Below are 15,020 nucleotides of genomic sequence, written 5' to 3'. Positions count from 1 at the left end.
GACTAGGGCGCGTGTTTTTCTTTCTCTCCTCTTCCCATTGGCTGGAATGTAAACAACGGGCGTGTTTTGACGTTGTTGTTTACATTCCAGCCAATGGGAATAGGAGAGAAAGAAACGAAAAAACACACCCCTCAATCCTGAAAAGGTGGGGCTTAAATTAAAAGACAAACCTCTTCTCCAATGGCTGGCCGCCGTTTAGCGAGCCAGCCAATGGAGAAGAGGGGCGGGTTCAAGCCCCCTACTAGAAAACATAAAATCTCACCAGCGAGACTGTGCAAGCGCAGCCTATGCAGGCCGAGACCTAAAAAGGAAATCATATGATCGTGTAATGCCTGCCCATGCGATTCTGGGAGCTGCTAGACCGGACAGGACAAGGAAAGGCTCTGATGCAGAGTCAGATCAGGAAAGGCAGGCTGGAATGTAGCCTAAACCCTCCAAGAAATTCTCCCAGCATCCCTGTTCAAAGGATATATGGGAGGGAAGCCTCTCCAGTGTCAGGTCGGGAAAACATGCTAATGATATAGGCCCTGACGACTCGCATCCACAAACCAGGGATGTGCAGTTTGCATACTAATTGTTTTGTGAGTGGGAATTCAGTTTACAATGAGACCCATCCAATAATACTCACATCGCAAATTGTACATTCACAAGGACGTCGGAAACTGACCTGCTTAACGAAAATTAATTAGGCAGGTCCAATTTGCGACTCACTTTAATTGGCTGTAAATTCAAGGATCGAGGCTGGCTGTGCACAGCAGGCCACGTCCCTCCATTTGCATTCCCAAATAGAATTATTATTTTTTTTTTTTTTAAAGGGGCCGGTGCTACTTTAACAAAAAAAAAGGTTCTTATTTCAGAAGACATTGGGATTGCAAGTAGGAACCACGGCTTGCTTCCCACTAAGCCACGGTCACAACCCCCAAAGGGAAAGATGGCCGTCTGGAAAGCGCCCCCTTTGTGAATCAAGTACCACTCTGATTGAGGTGTCGGTTACTGATCAATGGTTTGCGGCTAAAGTTGAGGTCACAAATCATTGCTACAGCCCTCCCTGAACAGCAGATAGGAGGCGGTGCCTCTTTCTCACCCCTTCCTGTTTATCATTTGAACAGGGCCATAGAAACATTTTTTATTTGTTCACCATTTAAAACTGTAACTATTTATTTGTAGTTTATTTGATGACATAACTGCTAAAATTCACCCAGTGCTTTAACTGGGCAGGTACTGTCCGGTACTGAGTACCGGCACTTCTTTCATTTGAAAGGAGAGTACCTGCACTTCTCAGCACTACTGCGATACATTTAACGGGGAGAGTACCGGCACGTCTCAGGGCCAAACAGGTACTCTAAATAGTGAGTAACTGGACTTCTATATTTTCATTTAAAGCACTGTCCCCCTCCCCCAACGAAAAACACCATGATTGTAGCCCTTATGTTGTTTAGTTCCTTCAGTGTGCTCCATGGGACAGGCTGTGAAGTCCACAGTTGCTGTTAGCAGTGTTGTGGAAGGTAGTCTTGCAAGCTCCAAGCTAACACACAGCAATGTGAGGGGTGTGCCTGCAGGTCCTGGTTAAACCTAAGGATGCTAGTTCTGTGGGGAGGCAGCAGGGTTACATTTTATTCACTCCATACCAGAATACGTCTACAGGCTATGAGTAGTCCCAGTGAAGGGAGCTCTGGCTGACCTTGGTTGCGACCTTGGATTGTTTCAAGTGTCACAGTGTCCAAGTTGAGTTTGTGTTTCTCTGTCCCAGTGTTCTTTGTTTCCTGGTTCCAATGTGCTGTGTCCCTGCCAGATTGTAGGGATTTGGGCCAGGTGGCCATAGGAGTCAGGGTGGGGATGTTAGCAGTGTGGGGGATGTAGGCAGGGGTGATCCCAAATGCTGCACCACAAGTGATTGTCTCTTTCTGCTCCCTCAGGCCTTCCCCTGCATCTCCACCGGAGTCTATGGTGAGTATCCTGCTACAACCTGTTATCTCTGCTTATTCCCACTTGTTATTTTATTCTGTACAGTCCCTCCAGTTTCCCTTACTCCCTGCATCCTCGTCCTCCCAAGATCCTCTCTCCGCCAGACAGCAAGGCAGCACCCCATCATATATTGGAATGTCCCATATCTTAGATGTCAGAGGTCATTGATTTTCCCTCAACCCACAGCTTTTCACTATGAAGCAGATCTCACTCTTAGGTGAATCCTACATCTGATTCTGCGTTTATACCTGTGGCATATGCTTTTCTATTCCTCAAAACTGGCTACTGGCCTGTGCTCTAGGCACCTGATAACAAAGATGCATACTGGGCCTGATTCTCAAAGAATTTCGGAAATCTGCCCTCGTAGGCATTTGGGTGTGATTTTTTAAATTTCTGGATCCAGATGTATTCCCAACTCCACTCCTTTAAAGGGCCAACCCTTGATGAAACTCAGCATAATAATTGAAAATTATCTTGCAAGAAGGTAGAAATGAATACAAAGATTTAAGCCACAAAGGGCCAACCATCACACCTTCCGTGTGTACTGCAGGAAAACCTTTATGAACTGAAATGTTCCCATGTGAAGCTATTTCCTTATGTGTAATGGTGCAGTTGCACTTGTTTTCTTTTGTTTTTATACACTTGGAAAAACGTGAGCACCTTAAAGTCCACCAATTGTGGGGGGTGTTCCCTGATGACTGTCATCCTGGAAACAGATTTACTCCTGCTCTTGACAGGAGGAAATATTCAGCCGTTTCCAGTGTGGGAATAGACCATTCGTTTGGGTTGCCCACAAACTTTCCAGGTTACCGCCACCCTAAACAGGTTCAGTGCATCGGGGCACGGAGCCCTGAGGAGCCCATTGAACTTTGATGATTACTGTATTTTAATACCCCATCGGCAGTCCAAGGGTCCCTTTTCCTTGCTTTCACCAGGAGTCATGATATCCAAGCTAGGTTACTGACCCTGAAACGGTCCACTCCTCACTCATAGGAGCTGATGTACTCCAGCATTAAGTGACGTGATACTGGAGTAATTGTATGTGAGAGTATATTGGTTAATGAATGACAATTCACTTTCTGTGAACCGCAGAGGGTGAATTTATATCGGTGAATGCAGCCCTTTGCTTACCTTCCTTCTGTCTGGCTCATCAAATGGCTTTTATGATCAGGCCAAGACAGTGTTCATTTATTAAATAAAAATAAGGCGGGTGGCCAGAGTTTTTCTTCCAAGTCTGCCGCCGAATCTGGCAAATGCTGGGGTTGCTGAATACCAAGGGGGTGCCTATATTTGATTCCAATTCATGCCTCTTGTCTCCACCACCCTAAACCTCCTATCTCTTATCTCCCTCTTGCGTTTTCTTTCCACTTCTGCTTTCTTTGTCATTGTTTTCCACATCTTTCTCTTGCTCCTTCTTTGTCCTTTTCTACCATTTTTCTCTTCCTCTGGCGATGGATCAGTATCTGATAATACACAATAAGTTCAAATCCTAAGAAATAAGTGCCAGTGCCCACTACCTGCAACCACCATCTACATAGTGTGCACTAAAGGAATATATCAGGAAAAAATACACAAAGTGTACAAATATAGAGCATGTGCAGGTAGACATATAGCACTCCAAATGTTGAAAAACATGAAATGCTTGATGTCTTAATGGTATGTATGTGTGGAGGGCAAATAGAGGCTGAAGAGAAGTATAATTGCAAATCTTGAAAAAGAAGATCAGAAAAGGGGGGACATCTGATAAATATTTGCCATTGGTAGTCTCAGTGAACGATATAAGGGAATGCTTGGGAAAGTTTGGCTTGGCTTATAGTCAAGATGGATACTTGAAGCAGGAACGCAAATTGAGAAATTCTGCTCAGGATTTTGACAGGAACACACACATTCTAAATTAGTGTGAGTAATTTTGAGGACAATGAAATCCTTAGGAGTAATTAAATGACCTGAAAGAAATTCGTGTTGGCTTCGCTATCCAGGCCCAAGTTGTAACCCAATGAAGGGTGTCTCTTCTCTAGGATCTAATCCCGTGGCTGTCCACATGGTTTTGATTTTGTTGGACGAGAACCTTTTAAACAACAATACCATGTTCCACTGACTCCATCATCTCCACATCCAAAAGCCAGACCCGAGGGAGAAGGAGCATGAAAGATGAAGTCTGGGGCATGTGTCCTGTCATTCTTCCCTGTTACAGACTCAACCTAAAACTCACATCCTTCTTGCCTTTACTCCATCCTCCTTTGCACACATCTCCCTGTTTTCCATCTAAGCTCCTACGGCGAGGCACAATTACAATCATTCTTTCCTGCTGCCCTTCTGCTAACTCTCTCTGTTGTGTCTTCTTGCACCGCTGCTTTCTAGGATATCCGAACCCCGCTGCGGCTGACGTTGCTTTGAACACCATTCGTCTGTGGATGGAAGAGAATAAGGACAAGGTAAGAGGATCTGGTCCACCCCCCGCACGGGGCAACTGGTGGGAGGCGCCTACCATCTCTCTTGACATATTCTTGTCAGTGCTTAATTTGTTAAAAAAAATAAGTACCAGGGCTCCCGTCAAGAGGCCACTGCAGCTTGTACCACACACACTGCCCCTGCTATGCTGCCAGTGATTAGTAACAGCGCAACTACTAATCATCACACTCCTACAAGTGTGTCAATTCGGACTATTCCAGGCCCCTAGAGCTGTAAGAATGGTTTGGGAGGCAGGTAATAGTCATTTTTTATATATAGTGAATTAATAATTGACTTTTGTTATGGTCATCTCTAAATTAGCCAGACAGCGCCACCTTGTGGCAGACTGGCACAAGTGCCAGTGTTGACAATTAAGTGCCGGTGCTTAGCACTGGAAACCCCAGCTCAAATTAAGCACTGATTCTGGTAAAATATGTGCCAGTTTACTTCTGAATGTATGGGTATTTATTTCCTTATGTACATGCCACTATTTTTACTATTTTTTATCCTTGCATCCGGCACTCAAGTCTGTTTTCTTAGAGTAACTATAACAATATATTGTGCTCTCCATGTGGTGTGTTTTAAAACATCCACTCCTTTGGAAACACACACTCGGGTACCAGGGACAGCTGAAGGATTTTGGGGGCCCTGGGCCAAACGTATTTTGGGCGGCCTTGTTTGGAACAGCTTAGGATTGATGATCCAGTTTCGGCTGTTTCATGCCCTCTGTGGCCAAGCCGCTGACAGTGCACAGTCACACTGGTCCAAATTCTAACATTGTTTACATCTAATATTCAGGGATAGTGACGTATTTTATAATATTGTAGCACAGCAGCAGCTCACTAATATTACTGCGAATAACCTCTGACACCTTCCCATATCTCATATGTCAGGTCCTATTTTGATCTAAAGGAAACGTTTTTTAACCCCTTCGATGCTGATGACGAGCTCAGCTCGTCATCAACGTTACCTGCCGTGTGCTGATGACGAGCTGAGCTCGTCATGAATCGCGGTAATTTGAAAAATGCCGCATACAGCGGGAAAAACGGCCGCACGCATGCGGTTAAGGATGTGGCATTGAACATAAACACAACATTTCTCTGCAAAATGTCTGTAATAGACTCTCACACATCACCCACATTAAAAATAAATTAAAGGGAAACAGTATTTGAAACAATCTGTTTAAGAATTATTCAAGGTCATCAGACTCTGAAGAACAGACGGGGCAGCCTTTCAGGACCCTTCCTGGTAGAGTCAGCTCTAGGCCAGAGTCCATTTTGCCCATGTCTTAAAACGCCAAAGTTTGGATTCTGCACACCAGTCGCACTGCTTTCTCTGTATGTCTGGAGTGCCACGAAGTCCTGATAAACAACAAACCCCGTACCGAAATGTGATGACAAAGTTAAAGTCTGCAAAGAACAGTGTCCACCGCAGCTGTCATGCCATAAGCACAGAGGCGGATATGAGACAATGTTGTACATACTGTTACTCTATGGGGGCTGTTCTGCTGTTTCCTTTCTGCTGAGTTTATCTTTCAGGAGGGAAAAGAGGCTGCATGGCGTGACAGTGCATTTAGGTCATGCACATTGTGATGCCAGAGGCATCTGCCTCATCCTTAAAAGCCTGTGAAACATCCAAGTGAGCTAACAGGAGCTGTGATGAAAAGGCACTTTAACTCCTGAAAAGCTTGATTATCTTCATTGAAGGCCGGACACTTACTGCTTGATAAGACAAGAGCTAAGCACTGATGAAAATTCAAAGGGAGCCTGCACGCAGGGCCGGCTTTAGGGCAGTGCGACCGGTGCAGCCGCACTGGGCGCTGACCTGTGGAGGGGGCGCAGATCTCTGGGGGCGGCGCTGGGTTTAGCTGTAACTTATGATTGGAGAGATGAGGGGCACATTTGGCCAATGGTCATGAGAGAATCTGAGGAGGAGTTAATGGGGGGGGCGCCAAAAATGATTGTCGCACTGGGCGCCACCAGCGCTAAAGCCGACCCAGCCTACATGCTTCTGGTCTTTCCTGCAACTGACCAGTTCAGCAGCGCTTGATCTTTCTATCTAACATCCGCAATCCAGCTGGGAAGATGACGTAACCCGGAATTGAACTATACTCATTAGAAATTTACGTTTGATGAGATTCTTGCTTAAGGTATCAGTTCAGAAGGTTTGAACAACTGTTCATACATACTTTGCCTCAGGCAAGAAAATCAAGAAGTCGTTTAAGTGCATAAAAATAAATCTGTTAAACAAGATATAATTTATAAAAAGTATTGGCATGTCACAAGTGCATTGCGGAGGCATACAACCCCTTTTGATGGAGTGAAATACCCTCACTGGAAAATTAGCTCCTTTTTGAACAATTCAGGTAAGCATACTGGGTGGGTCTTTCACTTGCATGGTAAACTGGCATGGCCTTTACCCTGAGTGACTCGACTGCATGTGAAACTGGTATGCTTTTTTTGAGATCCAGTTGATCTAGCGTTTATGGTGATGCGTAGGCTTGTCCATGACGATTTCGAGGTCCAGCAGCAAGTACTGGAGGAGCACACCAAGTGCAGCCTCTATCATGACTTGAGACTACTGCTTGTGTCTTAGATTGTTGACATGAAGCAGTAGTGATAGCATGTGGGTGTTTGTTGATCGTAGAACTGAAAATATTTTTTTTCTGCTTCAGTTGAAGCGCAGTGCTGACTGACCCCATTTATGTCAAGTTTTGCTTTTGTGGAACCTAGATTATTGGCTGACATCCTGTGTGAATGGTCGAATGCATGTGTGTGACGTTTGGATGGTAATGGGACTCTCTGCCTCCTGGTAGTAGGATTTTTGCGACCAGCAACATCCATTTTGGATTTCTCCAGATTTGACTGGTTCACAATGAAGGCTGGAAAATAGCTTCACCAGACAGTATATGTGTATAGCCTACATTACTGGAGCTAACAGGAGGAGCTCTAGGATGGAGATAGAGCAGCCTTTGGAAATTCTAGAATTACCTTTTGGCAGGGGATTGCTTTTTTGTCCTTCCTGCATACTACCATATGGTTGCTTATAGGGGGGAGGGCGAGTCAGCATATTCTGTTGTGAGAGGTAGGGACGTTTTTAGGCCTGGGCTGTCCCTTTTGTCTTTCTCCAAGTGCTCTTCAGTAAAGCTGATGACAGACAGGTGCTCTATTTTTGAATACTCATTCTTCAAGCCAGCATCATCATTAACTGCTGTGTGAACCATCACCTTTCACAAAGACTGTGCTTGTGCTGCAGTCTGAAAATACAATTTAAAAGGACCCACCCCACACCACTTGTTGGATGTTTGACATTGGAACTACATCCGCGATCTGGATAATCAGTATAAAAGTGGGGCCCAAACCCCCCCACTTTGTTCCAGTTCCAAGTTCGTCTTCACCATGGTAGGGGGGCTTAGTCGGCTTCCCTATGTTGCATGTGGCAAACTGCTTGAAGTATCAACAACCCCCAAGTGACAATGTGTTGTCCGGCATCACCACAATGTAGTACTCACCTTGACAGGATGTTTATAGTCAATATTGTGGAATTGAAACAAGTGCAGGTCGAATTTAACACATTGATGTTGTGATGTAATTTTTCCCATTGGACCAGACGCCTAGATCAACCACCGGGACCCAAATCTCAGTTCCTGCTTGTTGTCATCAAAAAATGTCTATTACTCTGGAGTACTCAGATCCCTATTCAACCTTGCCTCAGGGTTGAGTGATACCATAACTAAAAGGGATTCAAAGGGAATATTTCTTAACAATGGAAGATGTGAATGACTCTCTTCAACCTCAACAAAACGTTATGATCAAAAGTACAATGAGTCAAAAGACACAAATGGAACATTTTGTCCCACGGAGTAAATCTTGCATGCAGTTGGTAGGAATGGACAGTTGTTGGACTCCTGACTAGTCTTGTGGGATAAGGGTGACTCCGTAATGTAGCTGGTGGACTCCTCCGTTACATAAGCCTAAGACTGCTTCTGGGATTGTCGGTGCTCAATGCCCTCCTAGAAGAAGGTTCGGCTGTGCTGCCGGTGGTACAAATGCAAAAAGAATAATTGATGGACAGTATGCAGAACAATGTCATACATTCACCCCAGTACAGAGACCTGGGCCTATATCCATCGTTTTTTTGCTCACCATGCCATTCCAGTTTGGACCCAGCCATATGCAAATCAGTCTTGACCTTGTGCCCAATGGGAACAGTCCAGCCCGAACTGCCAGGCCAGGTCCTCCCTGGACTGGAAACAAGCATCCTAGGACCAGTTTCAGGCTTTCAGCCCTCATCAGCCAGGATAGCTTGGCTCCAGTGGCATGTAGATCAAGGGACCCACATCTGGGCATACCCCTCCCACTCAGGTGACAAATGCACAAGTTTTGCTGCTTACATAAAGGTCAGTGGTGCAGGGCAGCATGGGTGCTAAGCTGAGTGATGATTCCTGGGACACTCACCTGCCTTTCTCTTATTGTCGCTGATCATTGAGATGGCTGGACGCTAGTCTGTGTGGTGGTCTCATAGTCATCCTTTACTTGCTAGAGGCTTCTAGCTAGATGTCTATGGGCAGGCAGGGAGAACAGCAGGGCCACAGGCAGAACATGAACCATAGAAGGTAAGCAGCACACTTCCTTGCACCAGGTAGTACCAAAGGTTTTCAGAGGTCAAGTTGGTAGGGTTTTATGGTAGGGTATGATAGGACTAGGATTTTGAAGGGCTGGCTTCATTCACGTTTTGGTCGACCATAGTGTTTTTTCACATGCTTTGTACATCTGTTGGTAATTCAGCCCTCACCTGAACAGGATCAGATATATATTCTAGTCTTAAAACAGACTAATGGACAGCAACTCTTTAACCCTTTAACCGCCGCGGTGCGGGTGATTTATGGCGTGGGCGTGGTTCGGACGGCCCCCGGCCGTCCTCCGCACATGCCCACCGTGACGTCCGGCCGGCCGACGCACGCAATGGGTTAAAAGGCTTTCTTGACAGCTGTTGGTGGACAGATTTAAAGAGTTTTTCAGTGGAGACAAGAGCAGAAGGAAGGAATGGGGTCATCCTGCAGTACTGGTAGCGAGACGCATATCACCCTAATACCTCCTTTGACAGTCGTACCCAGAATTCCATGAACGCTTCCCCAGTTTTACACCCCAGTTCCATACAAAGTCACGCACATTAGGACCTTATTAACGGCAGAATACTTGTCTACTTACAGTGTGGATAACGATGTATTATGATGTAAAATGTGAGAAATGCAATTCGACCAACTGTATCCTGACGCACTTTGTCATTGTAAACTATAAATGCCAATAAAAATATGTTTAAAAAAAAATAAAAAATCAACAACAACAAAAAAATCCTGCAGTACTGGTAAGCAAAACTCCACCATTTTCAGGCACATAGCCTTTTTTTTAGGTCGATCCTGCGAGAGCATTCATTCTTGCTTGCAAGACTCTTGTATCTAATAATGGGCTTGGAATCTGCCAATAGCTTACAATTCTCGTTGGGTTCATTGTCACTTTTCTTTGCTGCCTTCTCATTGGGCAACTCTTGTCGTGCATCACGTCTTTTCCTTGCAGTGGCACATGGACCAAGCACAGGTTAAATCTTTTTGATTCGCTCCCTTCATTGGCATCTGCTGCTCACGCTGGAATTAAGCTACTAGCTCTGTTTGTTTCTTCTGAAATGCATTTCTATGCATTCACCACAGTTCTCATGTTGCTACTAAGCATCACATTCACCATGAATTTTCTATTTCTGCCAGTTAAACTTCACCTTATCCTCCCCTTTACTCCCTGTTTTGACATACTATTTGTTAGGCATTAAAAAAAATATATATTGGACGCGTATTCGATCATTTTAGCGCTCTTGTCATGTTGCTTTTTCAGAGTCAGAAGTGTTGATAAACGTACTGTACCATGTTTTGGATCAAACGCCCCTTCTTTTTTCATTGTTTTTCTTTTGTTTAAATCTTAAGTCTTCATGTTTGCATATCTTGCAAAGCACAGAATTGATGACTGAAAATATTTCACTGAGTAGATTGTAGGTAGAAAATGTATATGCCAAAGCCTTGACACAAATGGAGGCCATCAGACATCAAATGCTCAATGACCAGTGCAGATACTTTGACCATTACTGTTTTTGTCTGTACAGGGCTCCAAAGGAAGGAGTTATACGATCCACTGTGTGAGATGTTTTTTTTTAATCTGTGTGTTTAGGTCGAACCTAGGCAGCGATTGCGCTGTCTCTTCGAGACATGTTGTTAACACTTTGTGGGCTTACAGCCCACCAATCACTTTTTATTTTTGAGTTTGATTGTCCGTTAAAAAAGCTTGCTTGCTAGTGATTAATCTTTCAGCTTTGTCCCTCCTTATTGTAATTTGTTTCCTCCCAAGGAGCAGCACATAACTACCGGTATCTTTCAACTTTGGTGCTTATGTGTTTGTGTAAGGGGAGAACTTTTTCATTGATTCCTGCTCGTCTTTGTTGAAGATTTCCTTTTGCTGGGTTCCTCGTGGCAGTTTAAAGACATTCTGAATCTCCTTTGCATTTTTGTTTGTTTTGTCGTAATGTGAACATGTGTTTGGGAAGCGTTTTAATAAATCTTTGTTTCCTATCAATCACCATCCCCGTAAAGCTGTCGTTGGAGTGTGGTTACTTACAGTACTCATTCTAAACCTGGGGGCCGTGGCTCTGTTATTGGAAAATATGACAAAATCAGTTGACATCCCGGGTAAAGTACAAGTTACAAGTGTGTTTCTCTACCCCTCTCACCCCCTCCCGGATTGTGCAATGCATGACACAGAAAAAACGGTGGCACTATACATTAATCTCTGCAGCGGAAACGTCGACACAGCATACTATCTTTCCCTGAGAGCTCTGCATTGTCTAGATGCATTTCCTGGCACCAGGAAGCAGTAAGTGGCCACAGTACCCTGCCAATTTGATGCTACCTATATTGGGTTCCTTATCCTGTGTGACGCTAGTCACACAGGGTGTTGTGACTACGACTACAAAGCTGGCAATAACCCCACTTCATCTGCATCTTGCATTGTTTTATGGCACTGGACACAACACTGAAGACAGAATCGACTTCCACGCTCATACAGCCAGTCCATTGTAGTGCCCAGCTGCGCCTATCTAGGCATTTCAAGGCACATGAATAATAATTTCTCCTCCCGGCTCCCCTATCAATCAATCAATCAAAGACATTTATAGAGCGCACTACTTACCCGGAGGGTCTCAAGGCGCTAGGGGGGGGGGGGGGGTGCTGCTACTGCTCGAACAGCCAGGTCTTGAGCTTCTTCCTGAAGGAGAGGTGGTCTTGGGTCAGGCGCAGGTCGGACGGGAGGGAGTTCCAGGTCTTGGCGGCCAGGTAGGAGAAGGACCTTCCTCCTGTTGTCGCTCTTCGGATGCGGGGGACGGCGGCAAGGGCGTGGTTGGTCGATCGGAGGTGGCGTTTGGGAGCGTAGAAGTTGAGGCGGTTGTTGAGGTAGCTCGGGCCTTGGTCGTGTAGGGCTCTGTGTGCGTGGGTGAGGAGACGGAAGGTGATTCTTTTGTTGACGGGGAGCCAGTGCAGGTCTCTTAGATGTCCGGAGATGTGGCTGCGTCGGGGGATGTCGAGGATGAGTCTGGCTGAGGCGTTCTGGATCCGCTGGAGTCTCTTCTGTAGCTTGGCTGTGGTTCCGGCGTAGAGGGCGTTGCCGTAGTCCAGTCGGCTGGTAACGAGGGCCTGGGTGACCGTCTTCCTGGTCTCAGTGGGGATCCACCGGAAGATCTTCCGTAGCATGCGCAGGATGTGAAAACAGGACTGTTCCCCTCACAGGCACAACTCACAACTTCCTTGTGTCACTTTAGCAAGTTACGTCCCTCCTGAATATGTGACTGTAAACATTTAACCACATTAGAAACTGCATCTTTTTATTATGTTTATGTTTGCACTGAGAGGTTGGGCACTGACAAAGCCAATAGGTATCGCTCTGTTTGTATGATGATGAAATGCATTGTCAGTTCAGTGCAGCCACAGGGATATTTACTCCTGCACAATTGGTATCATGTGCTCACTGATACACAAAAGACACAGTGTAAATAGGGTATCTTGAGCTCAGTGCAGCCAGACACAGACTGTAAACATGACATTATTCATAGGGTGCGTTTAAAGCGGTTAGACAAAGGCCACACATACTGGAATAGTACACCCTGACACACACACACACACACACACACACACACACTGTAAAAACACAGTGTGTAGTAATTGTATAACTCTTCAATCCCTGGTGGCATAGCATCCAGGATAATGTGCTGCATGGGTAAACACTTATAAGGTCCAAAAGGCGAGACCTATTGGTTATGCCAATGCTTGTTTTTGGATTGACACAGATAGAGATAGAGAGAATATGGCATAACGACAGAGCTGCCGACTTTGGACCTGAGGAACCCTGTTCGAATCTCAGCATCCCCCCACTTCCTGTGATTCTTGTCCAATCCCTAAATATCCTGGGCCTTAAATAAAAAGTTACAATGCTGTTGGGATGTATTCGTGCTAGATCATAGTGTACAAAACAAATACTGCCCCCCCCCCTACACATGTTCATCTTTTGGAGTCTAAAATGATTACTGTGATCTGACGTCACGCTTTCATGAAAACGATAATCTGTCAGTTGGTTTATATTTACATTTCCTCTACTTATGAACTGAATTAAAAGGTTTTTTTATTTTGTTGTTGAACATTTGATGGGACTGTGCACATAATCTACAATTATGTAAAATAATTGTCAGTTTTATGTTTGATTTTATGGTTCTTGTGAAATTCTAACCCGTTAATGTTCTAGCTGCCTCCCTACATTGTGAATTATTTATCTTACTGCATTTTGAATCTCCTATGTGAGTGTTTTTGATGTTGACATACTGCACAAAGAGCTGCACTTTTCATTTGTAATCACCCCTGCCCGCTTCAGTCTTGTTTCTTCTCCACACATTCATCCTGTTTCTTCTCTCACCCTGTCTATGTTTGTTTCCCTCTCCCAACTGAGAGAAGGAAACAAGCATTTACAATGCAATGGTCTCGGCATTCTTAAAGTTAGAGCTATTGGCATTGCTCATGACATTATTTTTATTTATGTTTTTGTTTTTAAAACATAAATAAATGGCATTGTCATTTACAATGCCAATAGCACGGCAGGACAGCAAGCACAAGCAACGAGGGGGCAGGACAGCAAGCACAAGCAACGAGTGGGCAGGGGCAGGAAAGTAAGCACAACCAGCGAGGGGGGGCAGGAGAGCAAGCACAACCAGGGAGGGGGGGCAGGAGAGCAAGCACAAGCAACAAGGGCGGGGGCAGGAGAGCAAGCACAAGCAACGAGGGGGCAGGAGAGCAAGCACAAGCAACGAGGGGGCAGGACAGCAAGCACAAGCAACGAGGGGGCAGGAGAGCAAGCACAGGCAACGAGGGGGGCAGGAGAGCAAGCACAAGCAACGAGGGGGCAGGACAGTAAGCACAACCAACGAGGGGGCAGGGGCAGGAGAGCTATCACAACCAGCGAGGGGGGGGGGCAGGAGAGCTATCACAACCAACGAGGGGGGGCAGAAGAGCAAGCACCACCAACGAGGGGGCAGGACAGCAAGCACAACCAACGAGGGGGCAGGGGCAGGAGAGCAAGCACAACCAGCGAGGGGCAGGGGCAGGAGAGTAAGCACAACCAGCGAGGGGGGGGCAGGAGAGCAAGCACAACCAGCGAGGGGGGGCAGAAGAGCAAGCACAACCAGGGAGGGGGGCAGGAGAGCAAGCACAAGCAACGAGGGGACAGGAGAGCAAGCACAAGCAACGAGGGGGCAGGACAGCAAGCACAAGCTACGAGGGGGCAGGACAGCAAGCACAAGCAACGAGGGGGGCAGGACAGCAAGCACAAGCAACGAGGGGGGCAGGACAGTAAGCACAAGCAACCAGGTGGAAGGACAGCCAGCACAAGCAACGAGGGGGGCAGGACAGCAAGCACAACCAACGAGGGGGGCAGGAGAGCAAGCACAACCAACGAGGGGGGGAGCAGGAGAGCAAGCACAACCAGCGAGGGGGGGCAGGAGAGCAAGCACAACCAGTGAGGGGGGCAGGAGAGCAAGTACAACGAACGAGGGGGGGCAGGACAGCAAGCACAACGAACGAGGGGGCAGGACAGCAAGCACAACGAACGAGGGCTAGGCAGGAGAGCAAGCACAACGAACGAGGGGGCAAGAGAGCAAGCACAAAGAGCGAGGGGGCAGGGGCAGGACAGCAAGCACAACGAACGAGGGGGCGGGGCAGGACAGCAAGCACAACAAACGAAGGGGTAGGGGCAGGATAGCAAGCACAACGAACGAGGGGGCAGGGGCAGGACAGCAAGCACAACGAAGGAGGGGGGGCAGGACAGCAAGCACAACGAACGAGGGGGCAGGGGCAGGACAGCAAGCACAACGAACAAGGGGGCAGGGGCAGGACAGCAAGCACAAGCAAAGAGGGGGCAGGAGAGCAAGCACAAGCAACGAGAGGGCAGGGGCAGGAGAGCAAGCACAACCAGCGAGGGGGGGGCAGGAGAGCAAGCACAACCAACGAGGGGGGGGGCAGAAGAGCA

At 46.6% G+C, this 15,020-nt stretch overlaps 1 protein-coding gene across 1 annotated transcript in view; it reads left to right on the top strand.

The window, feature by feature from the left end:
- The window catches only part of LOC144783220 (ADP-ribose glycohydrolase MACROD1-like), a 1,309,783-nt gene that overhangs the window by 1,225,817 nt on the left and 68,946 nt on the right, over positions 1 to 15,020 (top strand). The window contains exons 5-6 of the mRNA XM_078662310.1: positions 1,917 to 1,947; positions 4,327 to 4,400. Of these exons, the coding sequence (XP_078518436.1) occupies positions 1,917 to 1,947; positions 4,327 to 4,400 (105 nt within the window). The remainder of the gene's footprint in view (positions 1 to 1,916; positions 1,948 to 4,326; positions 4,401 to 15,020) is intronic.

This window comes from Lissotriton helveticus, chromosome 9, assembly GCF_964261635.1.
Source record: "Lissotriton helveticus chromosome 9, aLisHel1.1, whole genome shotgun sequence".
NCBI classification, from domain to species: Eukaryota; Metazoa; Chordata; class Amphibia; order Caudata; family Salamandridae; genus Lissotriton; species Lissotriton helveticus.
This window is presented reverse-complemented; position numbering and strand designations above follow the sequence as displayed.